General features: G+C 48.8%; 1 protein-coding gene across 3 annotated transcripts in view; it reads left to right on the plus strand.

The window, feature by feature from the left end:
• SIDT1 (SID1 transmembrane family member 1) overlaps window positions 1–20523 on the plus strand; it is a 43442-nt gene extending 22919 nt beyond the window's left edge. For 2 of the 3 annotated variants that reach the window (XM_005486086.4, XM_074534795.1), the window contains 16 exons: window positions 3419–3490; window positions 5251–5399; window positions 5987–6060; window positions 6570–6636; window positions 7269–7342; window positions 7892–8015; window positions 9025–9142; window positions 9521–9657; window positions 11281–11389; window positions 11704–11718; window positions 12492–12568; window positions 13651–13697; window positions 14471–14576; window positions 14888–14998; window positions 15752–15865; window positions 16266–20523. In XM_005486086.4, coding sequence (XP_005486143.1) covers window positions 3419–3490; window positions 5251–5399; window positions 5987–6060; window positions 6570–6636; window positions 7269–7342; window positions 7892–8015; window positions 9025–9142; window positions 9521–9657; window positions 11281–11389; window positions 11704–11718; window positions 12492–12568; window positions 13651–13697; window positions 14471–14576; window positions 14888–14998; window positions 15752–15865; window positions 16266–16328 — 1457 coding nt within the window. In that variant the 3' untranslated portion in view covers window positions 16329–20523. The remainder of the gene's footprint in view (window positions 1–3418; window positions 3491–5250; window positions 5400–5986; window positions 6061–6569; window positions 6637–7268; window positions 7343–7891; window positions 8016–9024; window positions 9143–9520; window positions 9658–11280; window positions 11390–11703; window positions 11719–12491; window positions 12569–13650; window positions 13698–14470; window positions 14577–14887; window positions 14999–15751; window positions 15866–16265) is intronic. The other variant, XM_005486087.4, reaches the window with a different exon arrangement.
• Window positions 20524–20725: the final 202 nt, after the last annotated feature.

Below are 20725 nucleotides of genomic sequence, written 5' to 3' on the forward strand. Positions count from 1 at the left end.
AAATGTTAAATTGTTTTCCACTGGACATTGCAGGCAGCCAGCTGAATGAATGACTAACAGAGTTAGGTAGTTGTGTTTATGATATTTGTGTTGGCATTGGATTCAGTTTACTTTGTGCTGCACCCACATTTCCACAAGCTGCTGCCTTCTGCCTTATAAAAACAGGGCTGCATCTAAGAAGCTGCCAGTGAAAGATGGAAGTTTTTGTCATGTGGATGGGGGCACTGGGAGTTCTTGCTTTCTGGTGAGGCATGGGAGTCTTTTCATTTTGATTAAATATTTAGTGCCTGCGGAGTAGTTCAAAGCATGGGTGCTGAGGTCATTTGTACCTCTCTCCTGCAGGAAGGGAGGACATAGTCTTGGCAGCATTGAGAGGTTCTTGATGTTATTCCTTTTTTGATGTGAGCATTTTCAGTCTCTCTGGTCTGCTGCATCCCATCAGATAAGCAGGGTAGTATAACTGAGCTGTGTTTAAAGGATCAGCAGTGGAACTTCACTCTGACTGGCATTAATTGGCTTAACATTTCTGCTGAGGACCTGGGGACATTTGAATTCTTAGACTTGTTTTGTCAGCCACTAAGATCCACATGTATCCCTGTATTTGGAATACATGTGAAAGGGTTTTTTTTTTTTTTTTTTCCACAGCATGTACAGGGAACTGTAAAAGTGTCCATAAATATGATCTAATTTTATATCATTTGGGATGGATCCTGCTGTAGAACAAGAGCAGGTCTTAGGGCAGTGGAGCAATGGGAAAGGCCTGTGTGTTGGGAAGCTTGAGTAAGCTGAAGGGACCTGTCCAAGGCTGTGGAAGAGCTCCAGGGTGCTGACAAGGAGTCACTGTCTAAGACAAGGAGGCACAGTCTCAGCCAGGTGAGACCAGAAGTGCCAGGGAGTGCTGCTGGTGCTGCAGCTGAGGTTTAATGTGCTGAAGCCAACTTAGAAGCTGCCTTCTAAACTGCCCTGCTGAGAGGTGGAAGTTAAATTCTGGTGTTTGGAAAGTTCCCAAAGAGCTGCAGGCCACAGATGCTGGACTTAGTAGGGACCTGGAGAGTAGAGAACTGGGTTGCTGAGCAGGGAGGACTGCTGAACAGCATCCCTGTGGCGGGAGAGAGGAGCACAGTTCCTTCATAGTTTACAGCTTTCCTCCCAGAGGCACCTGCTGCTTCTGTGACCTGTCCTCTGCCTTGTAATGCACTGCCACTTTCACATACCTGGCACTGAATGTGCAGCCATGTCCTTTTCTCTGGGGAGGAATCATGTCCTACCCACACGCTGTTTCTTCATCTATTGTCTCTTCAGGGTGTGTCTGACTGATGCTTGTAAAATGGTAATTAGCAGCTTCCCTGTCTTCCAGATCAGTGGACACACTGGCTTTCTCTGTTTTTTTTTTTTTTTAATCCTCTTCCCACCCTTTGGAATTTCTTTCCCTCCCAGGTACCCCTGGATCTTGCCTTCTTCATTACTCCCTTTTCCTTTTCCCCACCAAGGGACTGAATGGAAGTGTTCAGCAGTGTGTCTTTGCCATTGGTCTTGGAATGTTCTGCCACTCCATGTGCCTCCTTGCTCTTGTTATCCATCTTATATCTGGCCTCTGTGGTTCACTCTTTTTTTTTTTTTAATCCCATGGCACACCTGCCCTTCCACATCCTCACTGTTTGGTGGAGGCAATAGCTGGAGGAACCACGCCTGGTGTGGTACATTTACTTTGCTGACTCACTCTCCCAGTGGGAAGTGGGATGGAAATTAGTGGGTGAGCTGGGTCCAAAGTAGCTGTTAGGGCAGAGTGCTTTTACTCCTTGGCTTGCCTGCTTTGTCCAGATTGAAATCTTTGGTAACTTGGGAGAGAAGGTTGACAGGTCACTTGAGAGAATAAAGCCTGGTCTAAAATTAGGAGGGAGTATCCTTGTGGAACAGGACTGACAGGCCTAGGAATTGTGCTAGTACCTTGCTGATGTGGACATAAGGAAATGCTTTTGCCCTCTTCCCAGTGATCTGGATTTCCAAATCAGGAAAAGCTTCCATGAGAGAGGGAGATTGGATTGGAGGTGATGAGTAGAAACTGCATCTTGCTCATGCCTCAACCTACAACAACATCCTGCCAATCTCAGCCCAGAGCTCAAGGGCTGTCACCTGGAGCTGCAGTGTGCCAGAGCCCTCCCTCTGGTGCTCAGTCCATGCCATGTTCCCTTCTGAAGCTCCTCTGAGCTGTTTGTTTTCTCTGACAGAGGGGTTGGGGCAGGAGCCTAAAGGAGCCAGAATTTGAGACCAAGTCTTAGCCCCCAGCCCAACAAGCACAGCAGGCATGCAAAAAAAAAAAAAAGCAGTAATTGGGAATTGGAATATCAAATATCATTGCTGGATGGGTGCTTCCCTGTCGTGGGGTCAGTCAGGGACAAGTTTTAGATCTCTCTACATTTGTGGCTGATGAAAACGGTATAAAAATATATGCAAGGTGTAACAGAGATGCCCAGAATTTCCAGTTGGAAAGAGCACTCTGTGCCTGTCACTTTGAGACCAGTCAGGTACTGGGAAGCCAGGCCATTGCCAGGCTGCAGTAGGCTTTAAATACTGTGCCATGTTCTGCATTGCTGTGCTGCTGACTGACCACATGAGATTGTTGCAGGGATGACGTTTTAAAGCAACTTAACCTGTCTCACAGTTTGTCACTACTGGAAAACATGGTCCTGTTCCTGCTGCCCTTGCTTCCCTCCCTTTTGTGACTGACCTCTCAGTGAAGAGATTCAGCTGGCTTTGTTTCCTGCCATGTAGGTCAGCTGCTGAGCTCCACCATTGGAAGCAAAAAGAGGGAATGTGGAGGCAGGAGAGCACTCCTCCTTGCTTCATATATGTGGGCAGGAGGCAAGATGTTCCTAGCCCTCAAAGGCTTGCCCTTCTTATCATCAGCACGAGATCATTACCACTTTTAGCATAAAGCATTTTTTTCTTTCTCCTTGATTGGTTAAAATTATGTAGAGCTGTCCTGCCAAAGTCTGTGACTCTTTTAGAGATAGCTGAAGGCGGTAGGATTTGAAGAGATTTGAAGAGTTGCATGAGATGGGGAAAGAGAAGAACTAGAAATTCAGAAGGCTGTTAAGGACATCATGAGACTTGATCTAAAATTTACCAAGTTTTGCATCCCCACAGTGTGATCTGTGCAGGGTGCTGGAGGGGGCTCCTGCTGCCAGTCTCACTTGCACCCTGTGTGGGGAGGCTGAAGGGAATGGGTTTCCTTCACACTGCAAAACGAGGGTTTCCCTTTTGCACAGTACGCTCTAGAGGGAGGCTGCCATCTGTTTAGAGAAATGTTCCTTTTGCCAAGCCCCTCCAGCTCTTCAGGCTGTTTGTGTTCACCTCAGAGATGTTTTGAAGCACTGACATGAAGCTAACAGTCCCTCCTGGGTCTGTTTCATTGCAGGATCTGGGATGATGACTTCTTCACACCCCATCTCAGCCAGCACTCCTGAGGGAAGCAGCTACGGTGCTATTGGTACAGTATATTCCAGAATTGGGGCACAGGGAGGCTTCTCCCTGGGGTGGAGGAAGGCACTTTTAGGGTCATTTAACACTAGAGGAAAATAAAGCTGCAAGCTACTTCAGGAGCTTGCAACTATTGAAAAACAACTATCAACTAGTTGCAACAACTAACAATAGTTGCAACTGTCTTGCAACTATTAAAAGACAAAACAAAATCCAAACAACCAAATTGCAGTTAGTGAGGTTCAGGTTGCACTTTAGGGAAAAGCGTCTACTTAATGAAAGTGGCAAATCTGAAAGAGGTGCCCTAAGAGGCTGTCATTGGAAATGTCTTAGGCAAAGCTACAGTCACCTGAGAGCTGTGGGTGACAATGCTGCTTCAGACAGGACATTTACTAGTGACTGAAAAAGGTCCCTCTCAAGCAAGCCTCTAGGAGCCTGTTATTAGCTCACAGCCTGCCTTTAAACCAAAGCATGCTTGTCCCTGGGAGGCTGAAGGGTTGTGTGCCATAGAGCAAGACACAATCAGAGTTTCTTGCCCCCAGGGGTTTCACTAGGGAAGAAATAATGTCCTACTGGCAACAGGTGAATCATGCCCTAGAGGCAGAGGAGAAAGAACCTTCCTGAGGGCTTAATGGCCACTTTACCCCTCCTTCCCCTTTTTCCAAAGAAATATTTTAAAAGCATTTGGGAAGTGAGGAAGAAACCTGTGTTCTGCCCATGTCGATGTGGGCAATGAGGTGGGGGTTGCCCAGCCTGTGGGAAGTGCAGGCAGGTCCTGCTAACCTGTATGTGCCCATTACCAGGGATGCATTGGGAATAAATCTGGTACTCTGCTTGCTTTGAAAAATCGACTTTCTTCTTTGTCTTCTGTTCTACAGTATTTTTAGAAAAGCTTAGATATATATAAAGCTTACATAAAATCTGAAGGTTGACTAGGTGAGTGTGGTTTTGACCCTTAACAGTCTGCTTCTTTCTCTAGAGGTATTTGTCTTGTCTCAGAATTCCAGATTTTAGAGCCTGGGCTAGTAGAGAGTTGAAAATGTTAAGAGATGAAAAGTAATAGAATAAAAGCAGAGTGAAAACTAAAATGCTGCAGAGAGGGGAAGACAATGGTTCTTCAGACTGCTCTTAGCTGAGCACCTAAAACTTCTGGAAGGTTTGGGATCATGTGTGGCAGTGTTCTCACTCGGAGTTCGCCCAATGTGGAATTTTTCTTCACTCAGGGTCACCAAAGGTGGTGGTGTTCACAGGGGTCCCAGGATGAGGGAAGAGATGAGAATCTGACTCCATGTTTCAGGAGGCTGATTTATTATTATATGATATATTATATTAAAAGAAAATGATATGTTAAAACTATACTAAAAGAATAGAAGAAAGGATTTCATCACAAGGCTTGCAAGGAAAGGAAGGGAATGGAATGATAATAAAATCTTGTGACTGACCAGAGTCTGAGACAGCTGGACTGTGATTGGCCATTAATTAAAAACAACCACATGAGACCAATCAAAGATCCACCTGTTGCATTCCACAGCAGTAGATAATTATTGTTTACATTTTGTTTCTGAGGCCCCTCAGCTTCTCAGGAGAAAAGATCCTAATGAAAGGATTTTACATCAAATATGTCTATGACAATCATGGAAAAAAATTTCCCCTGAACTGACCCTGTCAACTTGTCAAAGCATCAAAGCATGTGGGCCAGCTGGATTTTTGCTGTGCACAGAGGGATTTAGCCCTGACCCTGTGTGTCTCCTTGTCCCTTCTGTGGCCCAGACGAGTCCAGCTCCAGCGGTGCCCGGCAGCTGTCCTCCCCGGAGCGCAGGGCCCCGGCCGGCTCGGACACCGACAGCTCCGTGGAGGAGGAGAGCGACTTCGACACCATGCCAGAGATTGAGAGTGACAAGAACATCATCCGCACTAAGGTACGGCTGGTGCTCGCCCCAGGCACTTCTGGGCCATGACCAGGACTGGTCACGTCAGTGAAATCTCAAAAGTCCTGTTCCCTTTCAGGGTGGATTTCATCTAGTACAGCTGAGTGTGCTTCTTAGTCTTTTTTCAGTCACTGGATGTTTTCCCTCTGTGATATGTGTGCTGGTGAATTGAGTGCTTTAATATGGAAAATCAAAATGTATTGGGGACTATTGAGAAAGGAGGAAAATGCCCAGAGAAGTTCAAGGAGATGGGAAGATAGGGAGAAAATAATCTGCAACAGTAAGTGGCTATTAGTACAAGCAGTGTGACTACAGTGGATGTACAGAGGGGCTTTAAGCCAGCAGCTCTCAAACTGCCTCCTTTTGTCATCCTGCACTGCTCTGTGTGGTTGGAGCCGTTCCTGGATGTCGGAGAATTTTGCAGAACTCACCCCCACAGAATCAAGGGACACAGTGAGTTCACTGTGTAAAACCAGTTCAAATATCACCAAGCTGCAAATATGTCAAGATCTCCTACTGGCATCTGTAATCTACTTTGGTTCTTTTCTTCCCTCTTTCCCCACCTGATAATGTTTTAGGTGTTCCTCTATCTCTCAGATTTGTCCAGGAAAGACCGAAGAATTGTCAGCAAAAAATACAAGATCTATTTCTGGTAAGGAGAAAGCAAACTGGTAAGACCCATACTCTGGATCCAGAGTCTCTGGTTGTGGACTCTGTCCGCATGCCTTTCTTCTGAACCACTTCTGAACTACCCTGTTGCCCATTCTGACCCTGTTCCAATCAGTAACTGCAGATCCCACATACCTCAAGTAAGGATATTTGTGGGCCAGTGCACACATGATCCTGGCAGTGGATTCTGTTTTGCATCATTTGCTTTTAAGCATGGTAACAACCAGTGCACTGAAACCTAATGGGAATGGGGAGAAACTGGCACTCAAACCCATGAGCTTGTGGCCAGCATCCTGGCTTTTCCTGTGCCCTTAGCATTTGCCTCTGCTTTGCCTCCTGTGTGCTCCTCTTCTTCAGGGGCTCGCAATGAGATGGTAACCCCAGAGCAGACAGGTGTGCACATTCCTCCACGAGCGCTCTGGGGCTTTCTTCTGGGTGTGCCCCCCTGGTTTTGGTGTGTGTGTATGTGCTGCTGCTGTCTCCCCTCTGCAGGAACATCATCACCATCGCGGTGTTCTATGCCCTGCCGGTCATCCAGCTGGTCATCACCTACCAGACGGTGCGTTTGGCCCCATGGCTGCCCCCTCTTGCTTTAAACTTGCCCTGTGGCTGTGTTGGGCAAGGGTGAGAGTCACAGAGGAACTGGGATCACCCAGCAGTTCTGCTCTGTGTGAGGAGCAGTTTACCTTGGCTGCTCCTGCTGCACTGTGTTGATGTTACAGTGAGCTTGGCTCATTGGGCTTGCACTTCTGCTATTTCTGCTTGGGAAGTGGGAGTGCTGCTGTTTTCCTGATCAACTGATGGCTCATTTGGGTCCTGTTTCATTTTAGAGACAGGAGGAATTTGATGTTATCTCTAAGGGACAGCTGAAAGCAAGTAGTGTTTGCTGTGATTTCTCCTGCCTTCTCCCAGCTTTTGCTACCCTGCTGTTATGCAGATATCTGCAAGCAGGTCTATTGGTGGGGGGGTTGAGAGCACACAATGTTTCCTCTGAAGACTGTTATCAGATCTGTGGCCCTTGACAACATCTTGTCCCACCCTCAAAGCTTTGCTTGCAGATGTCAGTACTCCCTGTGCTGGGGCTAGAGCTAGGCTGTGTCCTGGTACATCTTGTGTTTGTGCTGTGTTTGCATGGGGCAAACCCCCCAGAGCAGGGAGGATTTGCTAATGGCAGGCCTCCCATCTGTCCAGGTGGTGAATGTGACTGGCAATCAGGACATCTGCTATTACAACTTCCTGTGTGCTCATCCCCTTGGGGTGCTGAGGTGAGTGACCCTTTCCTCACTGCATATTTGTCTCATGCCTCCTGAGTGTTTGTGCTGTGCCCAGGTCGGGATTTTATGCTTGCCAGGCTCACAGTAGCAATGTTGATAAAACCACTGGGAGTTTAGGACCCTGATCTTTGTGTTTTGCTCAGCAGTGCTGCTCTGCTGCAGTGAGACACACTCACCCTAGAACTTGTGGCACGTGGGTGCCCCTTACAAATCCTTGGCACAGCAATGAGGTGCTGTTGTGCTCTGTTGGACACTCCGAGGAGCAGCAGCTCTGCAAAGAAGTTCAGATCAGTCCTTCCAGTGTAGCATTTCTCTAAATTAATGTGTGAGTGCAAAGAAAGCCCAGAGTTGGGAATCTCTCAGAAGTGTTAAATGAACTGGGACAGGTAATCTATTCAAATTAAAATTGTCATTAGGAATATTAGATTGCAGTTTGGCAGGTGTGGAGGCGGGAGCAAAATGGATGTGGCTTATCACAACCCAGGGTTCAGCTTCCTGCTGCTGTGCTGCCTTTGTCTTAAACCTTCTTCTTTCCTGCAGTGCCTTCAACAACATCCTCAGCAATGTGGGCCACATGATGCTGGGCTTTCTCTTCCTCCTCATCGTGTTGCGCAGGGACATCCTCCACCGCCGGGCCATGGACATGAAGGATATCTACACCCTGGTAGGAGGCATGGCTGCCTGGGGCTCAGTGGAGGCAGGGAGCATGGAGTGAACTCAAAAACCAGAGTGGTACACAATGGGTTTCCACTTGTCTTCCTTGCTGGAGGGTTGAATCCTCCTCTTTTTTCCCTCCTGTGCAGAAGGTCTGGGTGGGATGGTTGTGTTCCTGCACGCCCCAGTGCTTTTCTGCTTGCAGTATGTCCATACTGTTGTGGTTGGTGACCCAACCTGGGCTTGTGAAGACAAGGGGATTTATAGAGGAAGGATTCCCATGGCTCTGGATTTTCCCACAGTTCTTGCTGTGGAGGAGCTGATGCAGCAGGAGTGTCCCAAGATGCTTCTCTTTATAGTGAAGTTTGATTTGTCTTACACAAGAACTGCTTGTGATAACTCAGAGGAATTTGGCTGCCACAGTCTCTGAAGCAGAGATTCTTGTAGCCAGAGCTTCTGTAGTCTCTCATGGGAGAGGATGGAGAAATCTGCAGCCCTGTGGGCAGAGGTGCTGGTGGTTTCTGGAGACAAACAGCTCTGTTCTCATGGGCTTGGTAGCAAGTAGAGGCAATAGGAGTTGTAAGGGTCTGCTGCTTGTGGTTTTCAGGTGAAATCGTGGCCAAATTGTGACGGAAATACCTTCTCACATTGCTGATAGGCTCTGCTCAAGAACTTCTAAGACCCTACTGACCCCAAGAGCAATTCTGGTCAGTCCTCTCTGTTTTGGACAGGATGTAGAATGGCATGAGGTACAGGACAGAGATTTTCAGTTTCTTGATGTCAGTACCAAGACATTGAGGTCTTCAGATGAGAACTTCCAGGGTGATTAGCTTAGATTTGCTGTGTGTGGATTCACCTGGCTGTGCCATGTTTCTAAATCCTGAGCCTGTGGTTGCACCCAGGACTCTGTGCTGCACTGGTGACTGGAGGAGTTAGGAGGGATGAGGTGATGGAGAGTGGAAGCTTGCCTGTGATCAGGACACTGAGGGCACTCACTATACAGCTCTGCTCTCTTCCAGGACTATGGGATCCCAAAGCATTTTGGTCTCTTCTATGCTATGGGCATTGCTCTGATGATGGAAGGGGTGCTCAGTGCCTGTTACCACGTCTGCCCTAATTACTCCAATTTCCAGTTTGGTAAGCTGAGTTTCCTTTCTCCTTTTGAGCTGGAGCTAGGATTTGCCATGTTCTGTCTCTTGCTGAGTTGCTGACGTTTCCCATCTCTCTCTACCCTTGCAAGTCTCCCTGGACCCTGCCTGTTCCAAAGCTGAGTCAAGAGGTTGTGATGTCCTGTGGGTGCTTATTTTCTGATCCTGTTTAGTTTTTGTTGCCCCAGAGCATGGAAGATGTGCTGCTGCAAGGTGGCAAAGCACAAAGTGCTGTACAGTGTGGTGCCTCAGCAGGGCCAAACCCGAGGCTGGCAGGCACAGATCCCTGATGCTTTGTGTGCCCTTGGAGCAGCTTTCTGAGCCACTGGCAGTAGGTGCTCACACTGTTTCTGTTGTCCCTCCACAGACACCTCCTTCATGTACATGATTGCAGGGCTGTGCATGCTCAAGCTCTACCAGACCCGGCACCCAGACATCAATGCCAGCGCCTACTCCGCCTACGCCTCGTTTGCTGTGGTGATCTCCCTGGCTGTCCTTGGAGTGGTAGGGCTCCCTCTTACTCCACTGCTTCTCTGGGAGGGAGGTGGCATGGCTGGGAACGTGGGTGAGGTGTGAAAATGGCTGGGGAAAGCAGTAGAGTAGGATAAGAGTGTGTTAAGCAGCTGTCAGCATTTGAATTCTCAGTTCTGCTGGGCTTTCCTCCTTCATTCCCCTGAGCTTTCAGGCAGGAGAAGAGCAGAACAGTTTACTGTAGGTGGGCTCTTGTTTTGGCCTTTGCCCACCACATGCCATCCTTCTCAAGAGGAGAAATTCAGATGTTCATGTCCAAGTGCACAGATCGTCTTCCTGGGGCATGATTCGCATTGGAGGAAAGAGGGGTGAGGCTGGCTGGGCTTCAAGACAGGTATCTTATACCTAGTTGCTTGTGCCTGTTTCTCCCCTTTGGAGTATTCCATGTTGTTTGTCACAGCTCCTGCAGTTGATTTTCCTGTTTCTGGAGAGGAGCAGGATTGGGATGATACATGGGGGACACCCAGGCAAATTCCTGGAGTACCTGCCTATGGAAGGGCACTGGAGCAGAAGCTATGAGACTTTGCCTGTTTGCTACTTTGCCTGTAGCACTGCGAGTACTGAGCTGGGCTCACCAGGATCCTCAAGCTGTGCTTTTCCTTGGAAGTCTCTGCTTCTCTTGTTTTGAAAGACTCATTTTCATTCATCAGTAACCAAGCAAAATCCATGGAATTCTTGCTCTGAACTAGCAGCTAGATCCCAGTGGGCTGTTAGCTCCTCGCTACCAAATAATGCTGAGGTCTCTGTTTACAAGACTGCCTGTGGGATAAGGCATGCAGGAGGAGCTGGTGACCTGGGGACTACCCAAGAATCTCTTGATAGGTGTGGTAGATCTTGACAAGGTTCAAAACCCTGAGACTTTATTATGTATTGCTCTATCTTTTGTGGGATGCTTTGAAGCTGTTCAGTGGAGCTTGAAAGCAGCATGTCTCACTTGTTCCATTCATGGACAGGTGTCTTTTCTGCTTGCTTTTTAGTGTGTGGGTTTTTATCTCTGCCCACACAAAGTGAAATTTCAGGAGAATGCTTTGCCCCAGGGTGGGGAAGTGGTCACAGCCTGATGGCAGATCAGAGTTTCTGGACTTCTTACTGTATGAATGCGAAATTAGGATTTTAATGTAGCATTAACCTGTGCTTGCAGTCATTCCAGTCCTTAAATAAAATGAAAATGCACTGTAGGAGCAATTGCCTGCAGAGCAGTTCTGTCCTTTTTGGTCTACTTCAGTACAGTTGTTAAAGTAATGGTTGGTTCCCTCTCTGCCTTTGTAAAAATCCACCTCCTGGCTGGAGAGCTGCTGCCCAGCTCAGCAGAGAGAGCTTGCTTGGCCTTGTATTTCTGCTCCCTGGGCCAGTGCTGTCCATCCAGCCTTGTCTAAAGGGGCATTCAGAAAGAATGGCCTCCTCTTCAAATGCTGAGCTAATCTTGCTTCTCTGGACTTCATTTTGAATTTATAGATCTGTTTTCTGGTGGGAAGATTTAGGGGTTTTTTTCTGTGTTCAGTGAGGTTGTTTAATGTCCCATGGTGACACAGCCCAGGAAAGGATTGTCTTGCTGAAAGAGGGCTCAGTTTACTTTTAAAATGTTTTTGCTTTCAGGTGTTTGGAAAAAATGACATGTGGTTCTGGGTTATTTTCTCACTGATCCACATTTTGGGCTCACTGGCTCTCAGCACCCAGATCTACTACATGGGACGCTTCAAGATTGGTGAGTGCTGTGACTGAACCATCTCCTCCTGGGTGTGTGGTGCCTCCTGTCCTTACCTGCCTGTCCTGTGGCCCCTCTTCTGGGCTACCCTGTGCTCTCATCCATCTGATGCTTTCCTGGCCTGTGAAGTCCTGGTGCTCCTGATTCCCCGTGGGAGTGAGCAGGAGCTGTGTGCTCTGAGGGAGCTGCAGTTCTCCCTAGTGCTGTGGTACACCCTGTCATGGGGTGGGGGGGAGAGGGTCTGCTGGGGAGCCTGGCTCTTGTGCTCTGCTTAAACCTATTTCTTCTTCCTCTTCTGCCCCTGTCTGCCTCAGATGACCCTGACTCAGGTAACCACAGCTTTCCTTTTTCCCTCTTGGGCTGATTGTGCTGAGCTGCAGCAGCCAGGGATTGCATGGATGAGTGTGAGGAGGCAGGATCATGTGCCACCTGGGGTCAGCTCTTGGGAAGTGAAAGCAGTTTGCCAGCAGCACTGCCAGTCCTGTTCCTTGGCAGGAGGGGAGTGATCAGCACAGGAGAGCTCAGATCTTGGTGCAGGAGCCTTTTCAAGCTCTGTGTTGTGGCTAAAGGGGAATGTGTATTCATGCATGTTTGTCCATCCCTGCTGCCACTGATGGCTCTGCAGGGAGGAAGCTTCTGCAAAGATTTTGAGAGCAGGAGTGTATTGAGTGTGCTCTGCCCCTCTAGGACCCTCTAAACTCTGTGGGACTTGTTTCTACTGTTTCCCTGCTTTGGCAGCTTATTCCATGGAAGGACCTTTTCCCCCTTCCTACATACACACACACGCCTCTTCCAGAGATGGGGTTGCAAAGCCAGCCTCTTTACATGTACAGGCAGGGCCTATGTGACTTCTGGGCAGTGTTAGTATAGAGGGGGGTTTCAAATTTATTTTTGTTGTAACCTGTTGTTCTGGCCAACTGCCATCTACATCCTCTGCTGGATACCCTCCTGCTCAGCACAGAGTGCTTCCAAAGGGCAAGGCATGAATCTGCTGACACCTTGGGCTCTCTGTTGTCAGCTGGTGGGTGTCAGCTTCTTCCTCACAGGGATTTTAGAGCTCGGTGTGCTGGCTGTCCTGGCTTTCTACCCTTTCCTTTGACAGACATGGGCATATTTCGGCGAGCAGTGATGGTGCTGTACACGGACTGTATCCAGCAGTGCAGCCGACCAATGTACATGGTAGGTACTTCTCATCTGCAATTCCTCACTTCTTTAGGCAAAGTGCAGAGGAAAGAGGAGGAGCTGTGTGAAAAAGTGATGGTCCTTGCTCCCCTTGTTATCCTTCCCCCAAAATGCCTGGTTAAGTGTAGGTCTCTGGTCTCTGCTGGAGTGTTTACCCCCAGCCTCCCCTGATCTCAGGCTTGGTGAATAAAACATCAGAGCAAAGGTGATACAAGTGTGGCAGGATTTGCCTTTGCACTTGCTCTCTGGGAGCATCCATTCAGAGGAGCAGGTAGGAGGCTCTGTGCAGTGCAGCCTCTCTGGGGAAGGCTGCAGCTATTTTGGGTCTGTGGCTTAAGCAAAAGCAATTGCCATTTCTGCAGCACCTCAGGGCAAATAGCAAAAAGTTAAGAAAAGGTGGCTGTTACCTTGTGTCCCACTGATTGCTTTCTCCCTTAGCAAAGAGTGCTAATTAGGGCTTGAAGCCACATGGAGTTGTTATCCATAAGCCTTATTAATTTTTTATTTATTCTCCCATCTCTGAATAAGCAAACCTGGTCCACTCAGGCATGACGTAAGCCTGGCCAGCCTGAAACAGCCACATCATGAAAGCAGCTGTCAGCATAAATGCACATGCCCCACAGATATAACCCTCTGCCTGCTGTTGTTACAGTGCTTCCCCAGCTAATGGTGAGATGGCAAGGAAGAAAAGGCTCCCTGAATATGTGCAGGATGCTGTCCAAGCATCCTCTTTCACGTCCTTGCTCTCTGCAGTAATTCTTTTGTAAAACAGTGGGGGGGGGGAATCTAGCTAGAAAAACAGTAGAAGCAGTCAAAGGATTCACAGAACCTCCTGAGGCTGATCCCTTAAGTGCTGAGCTTGTCCTTTTTTAGATGTTTAGTCTCCTTACAACACTTTCTTAAAATTTTTGAGGGTCAGAGCAATTTCCATCAGATAAAAGCTCCCACAGAGCCAGGTGCATGTGTGTTTGCAAGAAGTGAACTCCAAATCCTCACATAATGCTCTCCTGAATTTCTGAGGCAAAGGCCTTTTTGCATACTTTTATCACTTTATATGCTCATCAGTGTCTTTTCTCCAGGACAGGATGGTGCTGCTCATTGTTGGGAACCTGGTGAACTGGTCCTTGTAAGTACTGGGGTGTTGGTGCTTTTTTGGTGTTGGTTGTGTATTTGTGCATGGGGGCAGCAGGATTTGGGACATGGTGGCCTAGAGTGATGGGGAAATGCAGCAATGTCTGTGCAATAATTCTGACATGTTTGGGCAGGCAGGCCGCCCTGAGGGTGGCTGGCAGATCCATGGATGCAGTGCAGCTCTAGAGCTACATGGAGCATCCCCTGAGCATTTCAGCTGGGGCTGTCTCATGGCTCCTGTTTCAGGGAGCTTGTGCAGGGACTGTGCTGCTGAGTTGTGCTTCCCACAGAGCTGGGAGATCTCTGGCACAGCCAAGGTGCAGGAGACCTGGCAGACACAGTCACAGAACCTGGCTGAGCAGTAACTGCATGGAGGAATCAGCTCTCGGATGAGACCTGAAATCATTGCCCCAGGCTCTTGCTTTTCACTGAAGCTGCTTCTCAGGAACATGCCTTCTACCAAATGGACAGGCCTAGGGCCAGATCCTGCTGAGGGAGATGTGTTTGGCCATGGTTTGGAAGCAATCCAGGGCCCTTGCCTGTCCTCTGGGGTCTCCAGTCACTTCAGCAGCTGACCATGGCTACATTTCCTTGGCTGGGAGCAGAGGCAAGCAGTGCACTTAGCCCAGGGAATTGTGAAGCTGTGGCACTGGTGCTGTGTCCTGCAGTCCTGGTGGGGGGGTAGAGCAGTGTGTGGCTGTCACTTTGGGGATGTACCCTGTCCCCAGTGAAGGAAGCTGCCTGATGTCTCTCTGTCCTCTCTCTCAGTGCTATCTTTGGGCTGGTGTATCGGCCCAGAGACTTTGCCTCCTACATACTGGGAATCTTCATCTGCAACCTGCTGCTCTATCTGGCATTCTACATCATCATGAAGGTAATGGGAGGCAGCTGTAGCTGTCCCTGGGGCTCCTGGCTCCAAAGGGGAAGGGATGGGCTGCATGCCTTTTTTTCTGGCTGCAGTTTGGGTTCCTGTGGTGCTGCAGGGGGATGTGGAAGGACCTTAGTGGGGCTCTGGCTGGGACAGGGTGTTGGGGAGGGATGGTGTGGAACCATTTCAGGGGTGGCTGGGCTGTGTCTTTGGAGGGTGGGCAGCCCTTCCCGGATGCAGGCAGTACAGGCTGGTGTGTGAGCCCTGTGCTTGGCTCTGTGCCCTGGACAGAACTCAGGGTGTGTCCCTGTCTGCAGCTCCGCAGCTCTGAGAGGCTCCTGCCCATCCCCATGTTCTGCATCGTGGCCACAGCAGTGGTGTGGGCAGCTGCCCTCTACTTCTTCTTCCAGACCCTCAGCAGCTGGGAGGTAAATTTCCTGTTTTTTACTGTTTTTACTGTTCTTCTGTCCATCTTTTTCTCATCATCTTTCCTTCCTGGTGCTTGTTTTGCACAAAAATGATTCTGGAGAAGAGTCTTGGGCTGCTGATGGGAAGCTGAAAGGGTTCAACTCATGTAGCAGACTTGTGAATGGAGCATGGGAAGCTGTGCTGAGCCAGAAATCACTGTAGCTGTGTAGAGGCTGTTTATAACCAGGTGATCTGGAGGTGACTGGTCCTTCCTAAGGGACAAAGGAGGAGCTGGAAGGAAAACTGGGAAAATCTTGACCAGCGCTGGTGGATGACATCCCTGGAGCAGATGGCCACCTGCAGTCAACCAGATCAACCTGCCTGGGGTTGTTAGGGCTCTTGGTGGTCTGGGAGCCATTAAATCCTGACTGGGTGCCTTCTAACAGGATGTCACATCCATCTCCATGGAAATGAGGGGCTTGTTACAGGGTGGTCTGGTGGAGGCTGTGCAACCTGTGCTATGCAGAACCTCAGAGGTGGAGACCAGAGGGTTCCCCTTGCTTGTGGGTTGTGGTCCCAGATCCATTTTGAGGCCCAGTTATAACATTGTGTTGTTTCTGGCCTGCCCGTGCCACATTTCTGGCCAGCACAGCAACTTTTCCTGGATCCTGCTTGGAGGGTTAAGACAGGGTGATCCCTACAGGGTCTGGTGTGGTCAGCAAGGGCCCAGTAGGGGTGGATATCAGGTCCTGACCCTCTGCCTGCCCTCCTAGGAGACTCCAGCAGAGTCCCGGGAAAAGAACCGGCCGTGCATCCTGCTGGGATTCTTTGATGACCACGATGTCTGGCACTTCCTCTCCGCAGCTGCCTTGTTCTTCTCCTTTCTGGTGAGTCCTGCTGAGCCTTCCACTCTGCTGGATGGCCTCTCCCTCTCCTTTCACCTTGCTCCCCTCTCTCCACATGGAGCTGTGCCTGCTCCAGAACTCCACAGAAGTGCCTCAACTCCTCTGCTTGGCTCTACCTCCTGACATCCTTCACAGTGGGATGCTCCTTGTCAGTGGGATCAGGCTTTCTCCTTTATCTTATTTCTCTGCCAGTGCCTTCTGGCCTCAGACTCCCTCTGGGGCTGTGGGTCACACAGCTGTTGTGGGGAAGCTGAGGGGCTGCTGCTGTGACCAATGACTCATGGATTTGTGAATACCTCCCAAATAGGCAAGGCCTGAAGATCTGAAAGGAAGACCTCCCTGGGCAGCAAGACCTGACTCTGGCTTTCACTTTCTTCCTCAGGTCCTGCTGACTCTGGATGATGACCTGGATACGGTGCGCAGGGACAAGATCCCAGTGTTCTGAGTCCCCAGGGACAGGGGCACAGAGGTGTCCCAAACACTCAGGCAAAGGCACTGGGCCACTGTGTCTGTGCAGAATGAGCCTGCTTCCATGGCCAGCAGCCCAGTGGGAGCAGGGAACTGGATCCCCAGCAGGCATGGAGGGTGCTGTGGGAGTGAGGTGGGACCAGGAGGGAAGACGATGTCACTCCTTTCCCGCCACATCCTGTGGGGCAGGCTTGATCCAGAGGCCAAGGCCTGTGCACAGCCCTCTGGCCTGTGGGTGCAGTGGGTGCTGGGGCCAGTGAGGGGGGAGGAAACAGGAGGGAGGCACATCAGAGACCTTTGCTTCCCTTCCTCCCTGCTGATGTGCTCCTCTTCCTCTCTGGTGAGCAGGCTCGGGAAGTGCCATGCCAGCCTTCCTGCACAGGGAGCTCATGGCTGCACCCCGCAGTCTGCTGCCCTCAGAGCTCCCTTCAGCAGCACTGGGGGAGCATTTGGTTCCTGTACTGCAGCAGCCGAGGGAGAAAAGGACTCCAAGCTGAGGTGGCAGTGGGGGGACTGGACTGTGTTTTCTTTCTTTTCTCTTTTTGTTGGAGAGACTCCTTCTGTAGCTGGTGGGGAGCCGTGGTACCAGGGCTGCAGCGTCGGTCGGAGGTGGTGAGCTAGAGCTGCCCGTGAGGGCTTTGCCAGGCTCAGAGCCTCCTGCCTTGTAGCCTCTCTGTCTCTCCTGCTGAGCAGCCACTCCTCTGGCAGCTCCTGCTGGCGCTTGGCAGTGCTCTGCTCCCTCTCAGGGCACCACAAGTGCTCTCCTGGAGCGACCCTGCCGGAGAGCGCACGGCAAAGCCACAGCCTCGTGTGGCAGCCCTTGGCTCCTGCTGGTGCCTTCCCAAAGGGACAGGCTGGCACAGGGAGCCTTGCCAGCAGCTCACACTCTCTCCTCTCATGAGCTTGCCTTGGACAGCCTTGGCAAAGTCTCTTTGGGCTGGGAGGATGAAGGAGATATTGGGGCAATTGGTGTTGAGCTCTTTACCGAAAGATGTGGACCAAATTTTCTTCTCCAACTTGTCCAAATGGGAAATGAGTTTTTAAATGGCTTCTGCATTCTTTCCAGTTTCTTTAGTTATTTAAAAAACAAGAAGGTGTTAATTATTTCAGGCCTTGCATCTAAAATGGGACCTGTTTTGCTAATTTGCAATTAAAAAGTGTTCTTTGAGGCCTGCTGTCCTTATTCTTGTCTGCCTGAGCATTTTTACTTTGGTGTATGTGCATGTAGCCAGTGATGCAAAGGTTTCATTCCACTTCTGCTTACTAAAGCAGGTGACTCTGGTGATGTTTTACTCCAATAGTCTGTACCTCCTTGAAGAGTTTTGCACCAGCTGGTTTTTATTTTTTCCTACGTTGGAGTTTGCTGAAATGGTCAATAAAATGGATGTTCCTGGTTCCCTGCTCTGCAGGTTGATCTGAATTCTTCTTGCTCCTGCTCTCAGCAGCAGCAGAGACAGCAGTCAGGGCAGAGGGGTGCCCAGTGGTGTCACACAGCTGCTGTCACCCTTGGGACTGTCACAGGTGTTTCTGGAGCCATAGGTGTGGATGACCTGCTTGTTCTCTTAACCAAATTGCCTTTGTAAGGCTAATTAAAGAACAGACACTCTTGCTTGTCACTGCAGTCCCTTGGGCAGGATGAGGAGAGGGCTGGAGGAGGAATGACACAAGAGGCTGCCAGCCTTTATCTTCCCAAGCAGAGCTGTGCTGCTCTGGAGTGTGCGGGGTAGCTGTGCCAGACTGAAGGAGGACCTCTGTGCCCTCAAATTTGTCCAGTTCTGGGGACACATTCTTATAAAATATACTTTCTCCCTGTTTTTTCATAATCTGTAGTGTCAGACCATGTTTCAAGCTTGTATTTGTTTCTAGACAGGAAGCTGGTTATCTTCTCTAAATTGAAATGTGAGGAAAAAATAATGTTGAGCAGCAGTTGGAAGGCTCGACGTAGGAGGTAGAACAACATATGGGCTCGCTGTGCTGAGCAGAGATGAGCACAGCATGGAATGGTAAGGTGGTAGCAGGGAGGGAGAGGGAGGCTGGGGAACAGCACAGAACAAATCGAAAACCATGACAGGATTCAGTTAAATACAAGGAGAGGCACCTCAAGCCTGAGAGATGGGAGGAAGGGTTGGAATCGTCTCCCTGCTGCTTCTGTGCTTCCCGTTTTCCAGTTTCAATTTTTAACATTTCCTCTTAGCTTTGCCCTGCCTGCTGGGCTCTGTTGGTGCTTCAGCTCTCTCACCTGGTGGCTGCTGACCCCTCCATGGCTGTGGCTGCTGGGGGGCCTGGCTGGGCACTTGGGCACTCCGTGCTCCCTGCTGTGCTAGGCACACTTGGCTCTGCAGCCCCCCTCAGAAATGCAGCTTTTCTTGGCTGCTGCTGTCCTTCTTGGGCAGGAGGAGCAGCTTGCTGGGTACATTTGCAGAGGTCATGCTGTTGTTTCCTCACCTTGCTCTGCTCGCAGAGGGAGACAGACGTGTAGGGGTGAAAGCAGAGCAGCACTGTGGAATTGTACTGGGAGGTGAGGGGACCTTTTTGCTGCCCATGGGCTGGTAGTGGAGTTCCTGTTCCCCCTGCTGTGTCCATGCTTGGGATAAGCTGCTGTCACAACTCCTGAAAGGAAAATAGCAGTGCCATGGGCAGGCACACCTCCCACTTAGAACAAGTTGCTCAAACACCCATCCAACCAGGCCTTTCTAAAGATGGTGCACCCACCACCTCTCTGGAAAATCTGTTCTCGTGTTTTACCACTCTCATTGTAAAAAACTTCTTCCTTAAATTCCATATATTCCCTGTTTTCTCAGGAAATGTAGGTAAAATTGTTCAGCCCAGTACAAGTGAAAGGAGAAGGAAACAGCTTCTGTACAATACTGACATCCCCTCACAGCGTAGGAAAACACCAGGGTTGTTACAGCTCCCCCTCGAGCCTCTGCAGTGGCACAAGAGCAGCCAAGGCAGGGGGAATGCACTGAGCATGAAAAAGGAAGGCAGCTCCCTTGGGTCCTGTTTCCCTTCTCCTCTATGACTGAACCTGGCTGTCACTGAAGGAGCAAAAGCCCCTCTGTCTTAATATTAAACTTCAGCCTTTTTAAAATTAGGACCTTCCCTGAAGGCAACTTCCACACCTGCAAGAATTTTGAGGTTTACAAGCCAGGTTTTCTGGAGCCCCTGAAAAGAATTGTTTCCTAGGAATTCTGTCAACTTCAGGATTGTGCAATCTCCCAAAAAGCCTTTATTTACCTTGCAGGGTCTCTGTACTGCTCTCATCCAAACTGCATCCTTTAGCTTTAAACTGTGACAGAACAACTGTCTTAGACCACTTCCAAAGCAATGCAAGGGGCCTGTGATGAGAAGCATTTTGTAAAATGAAGTTCTGTCTCAAAAGTGATCACTGTCACTGGGGCAGGGACAGCACCTGCCATGTATTTTTTAGGTACTACACAAATAGTATTTATTTATTCTGAATTACATAATTTTATATCTCCAACTAATATGGTGCATTACTCTGGTGTATGCAGAGAATGTACATCAGTAGAAAACTCTGATTTTAAATTCCCAGTCTCAAAGCAAAGCTTTATTTTTACCTCTACTTAAGAGTGAATGGTATAGCTTTATATAGGGAAAGAAAGAACACAATATTCAGAGTGATTTTCTCTTTTACATCAGTAGAAAACTCTGGTTTTAAATTCCCAGTCTCAAAGCAAGACTTTTATTTGTACTTCTACTTAAGAGTGAATGGTATAGCTTTCTGTGGGGAAAGAAAGAACACAATATTCAGAGTGATTTTCTCTTTTTTTAATAAAATACTATCATGTTCATATCTATACAAATAATTATTACAACTATTAAACAAAGTATTACATTTAACAATAGAAATCTCAGAACTCTGAACAAGATCATGGTTTGGGATATTTACACCTGAATGCAACACATTTGTAAAAAGATGTCAAAATAAACAGAGCAAGATCTTATTTACAATTGGAAGATGATGTTCCTGTTCATTCATTATAGATTTCTACTGGAGAGTTCCTATTTTCCATTACAAAATAGTAAGGACTTTCCACTGGGACTGTATCCAAGTCATGTACAGCTGTATAAAACAGAAGCACAGCAGAAAACTCTGGACTGAATATAAATAATTTACATTGTGGAGGGCAACAGCATCTTTGATTAATCTCCTGTGGCAAAATCCATACTTGCTTCCCTTCTCACAGTGAGCAGGCAGGAACAGGGTCCAACCCCCCACAAGCTCTATTGTTTCACACTTGTGATTGCCAGAACAGCAGCACATATTGCAAACTTGGAAACCTTCTAATAAAGAATACTTATGGTGAGGCAGAAACAAAAGCCTTTTTAAAAAAGTTATCTCAGAAAAAC

Source organism: Zonotrichia albicollis, chromosome 2 (genome assembly GCF_047830755.1).
Source record: "Zonotrichia albicollis isolate bZonAlb1 chromosome 2, bZonAlb1.hap1, whole genome shotgun sequence".
In the NCBI taxonomy this organism is placed as follows: Eukaryota; Metazoa; Chordata; class Aves; order Passeriformes; family Passerellidae; genus Zonotrichia; species Zonotrichia albicollis.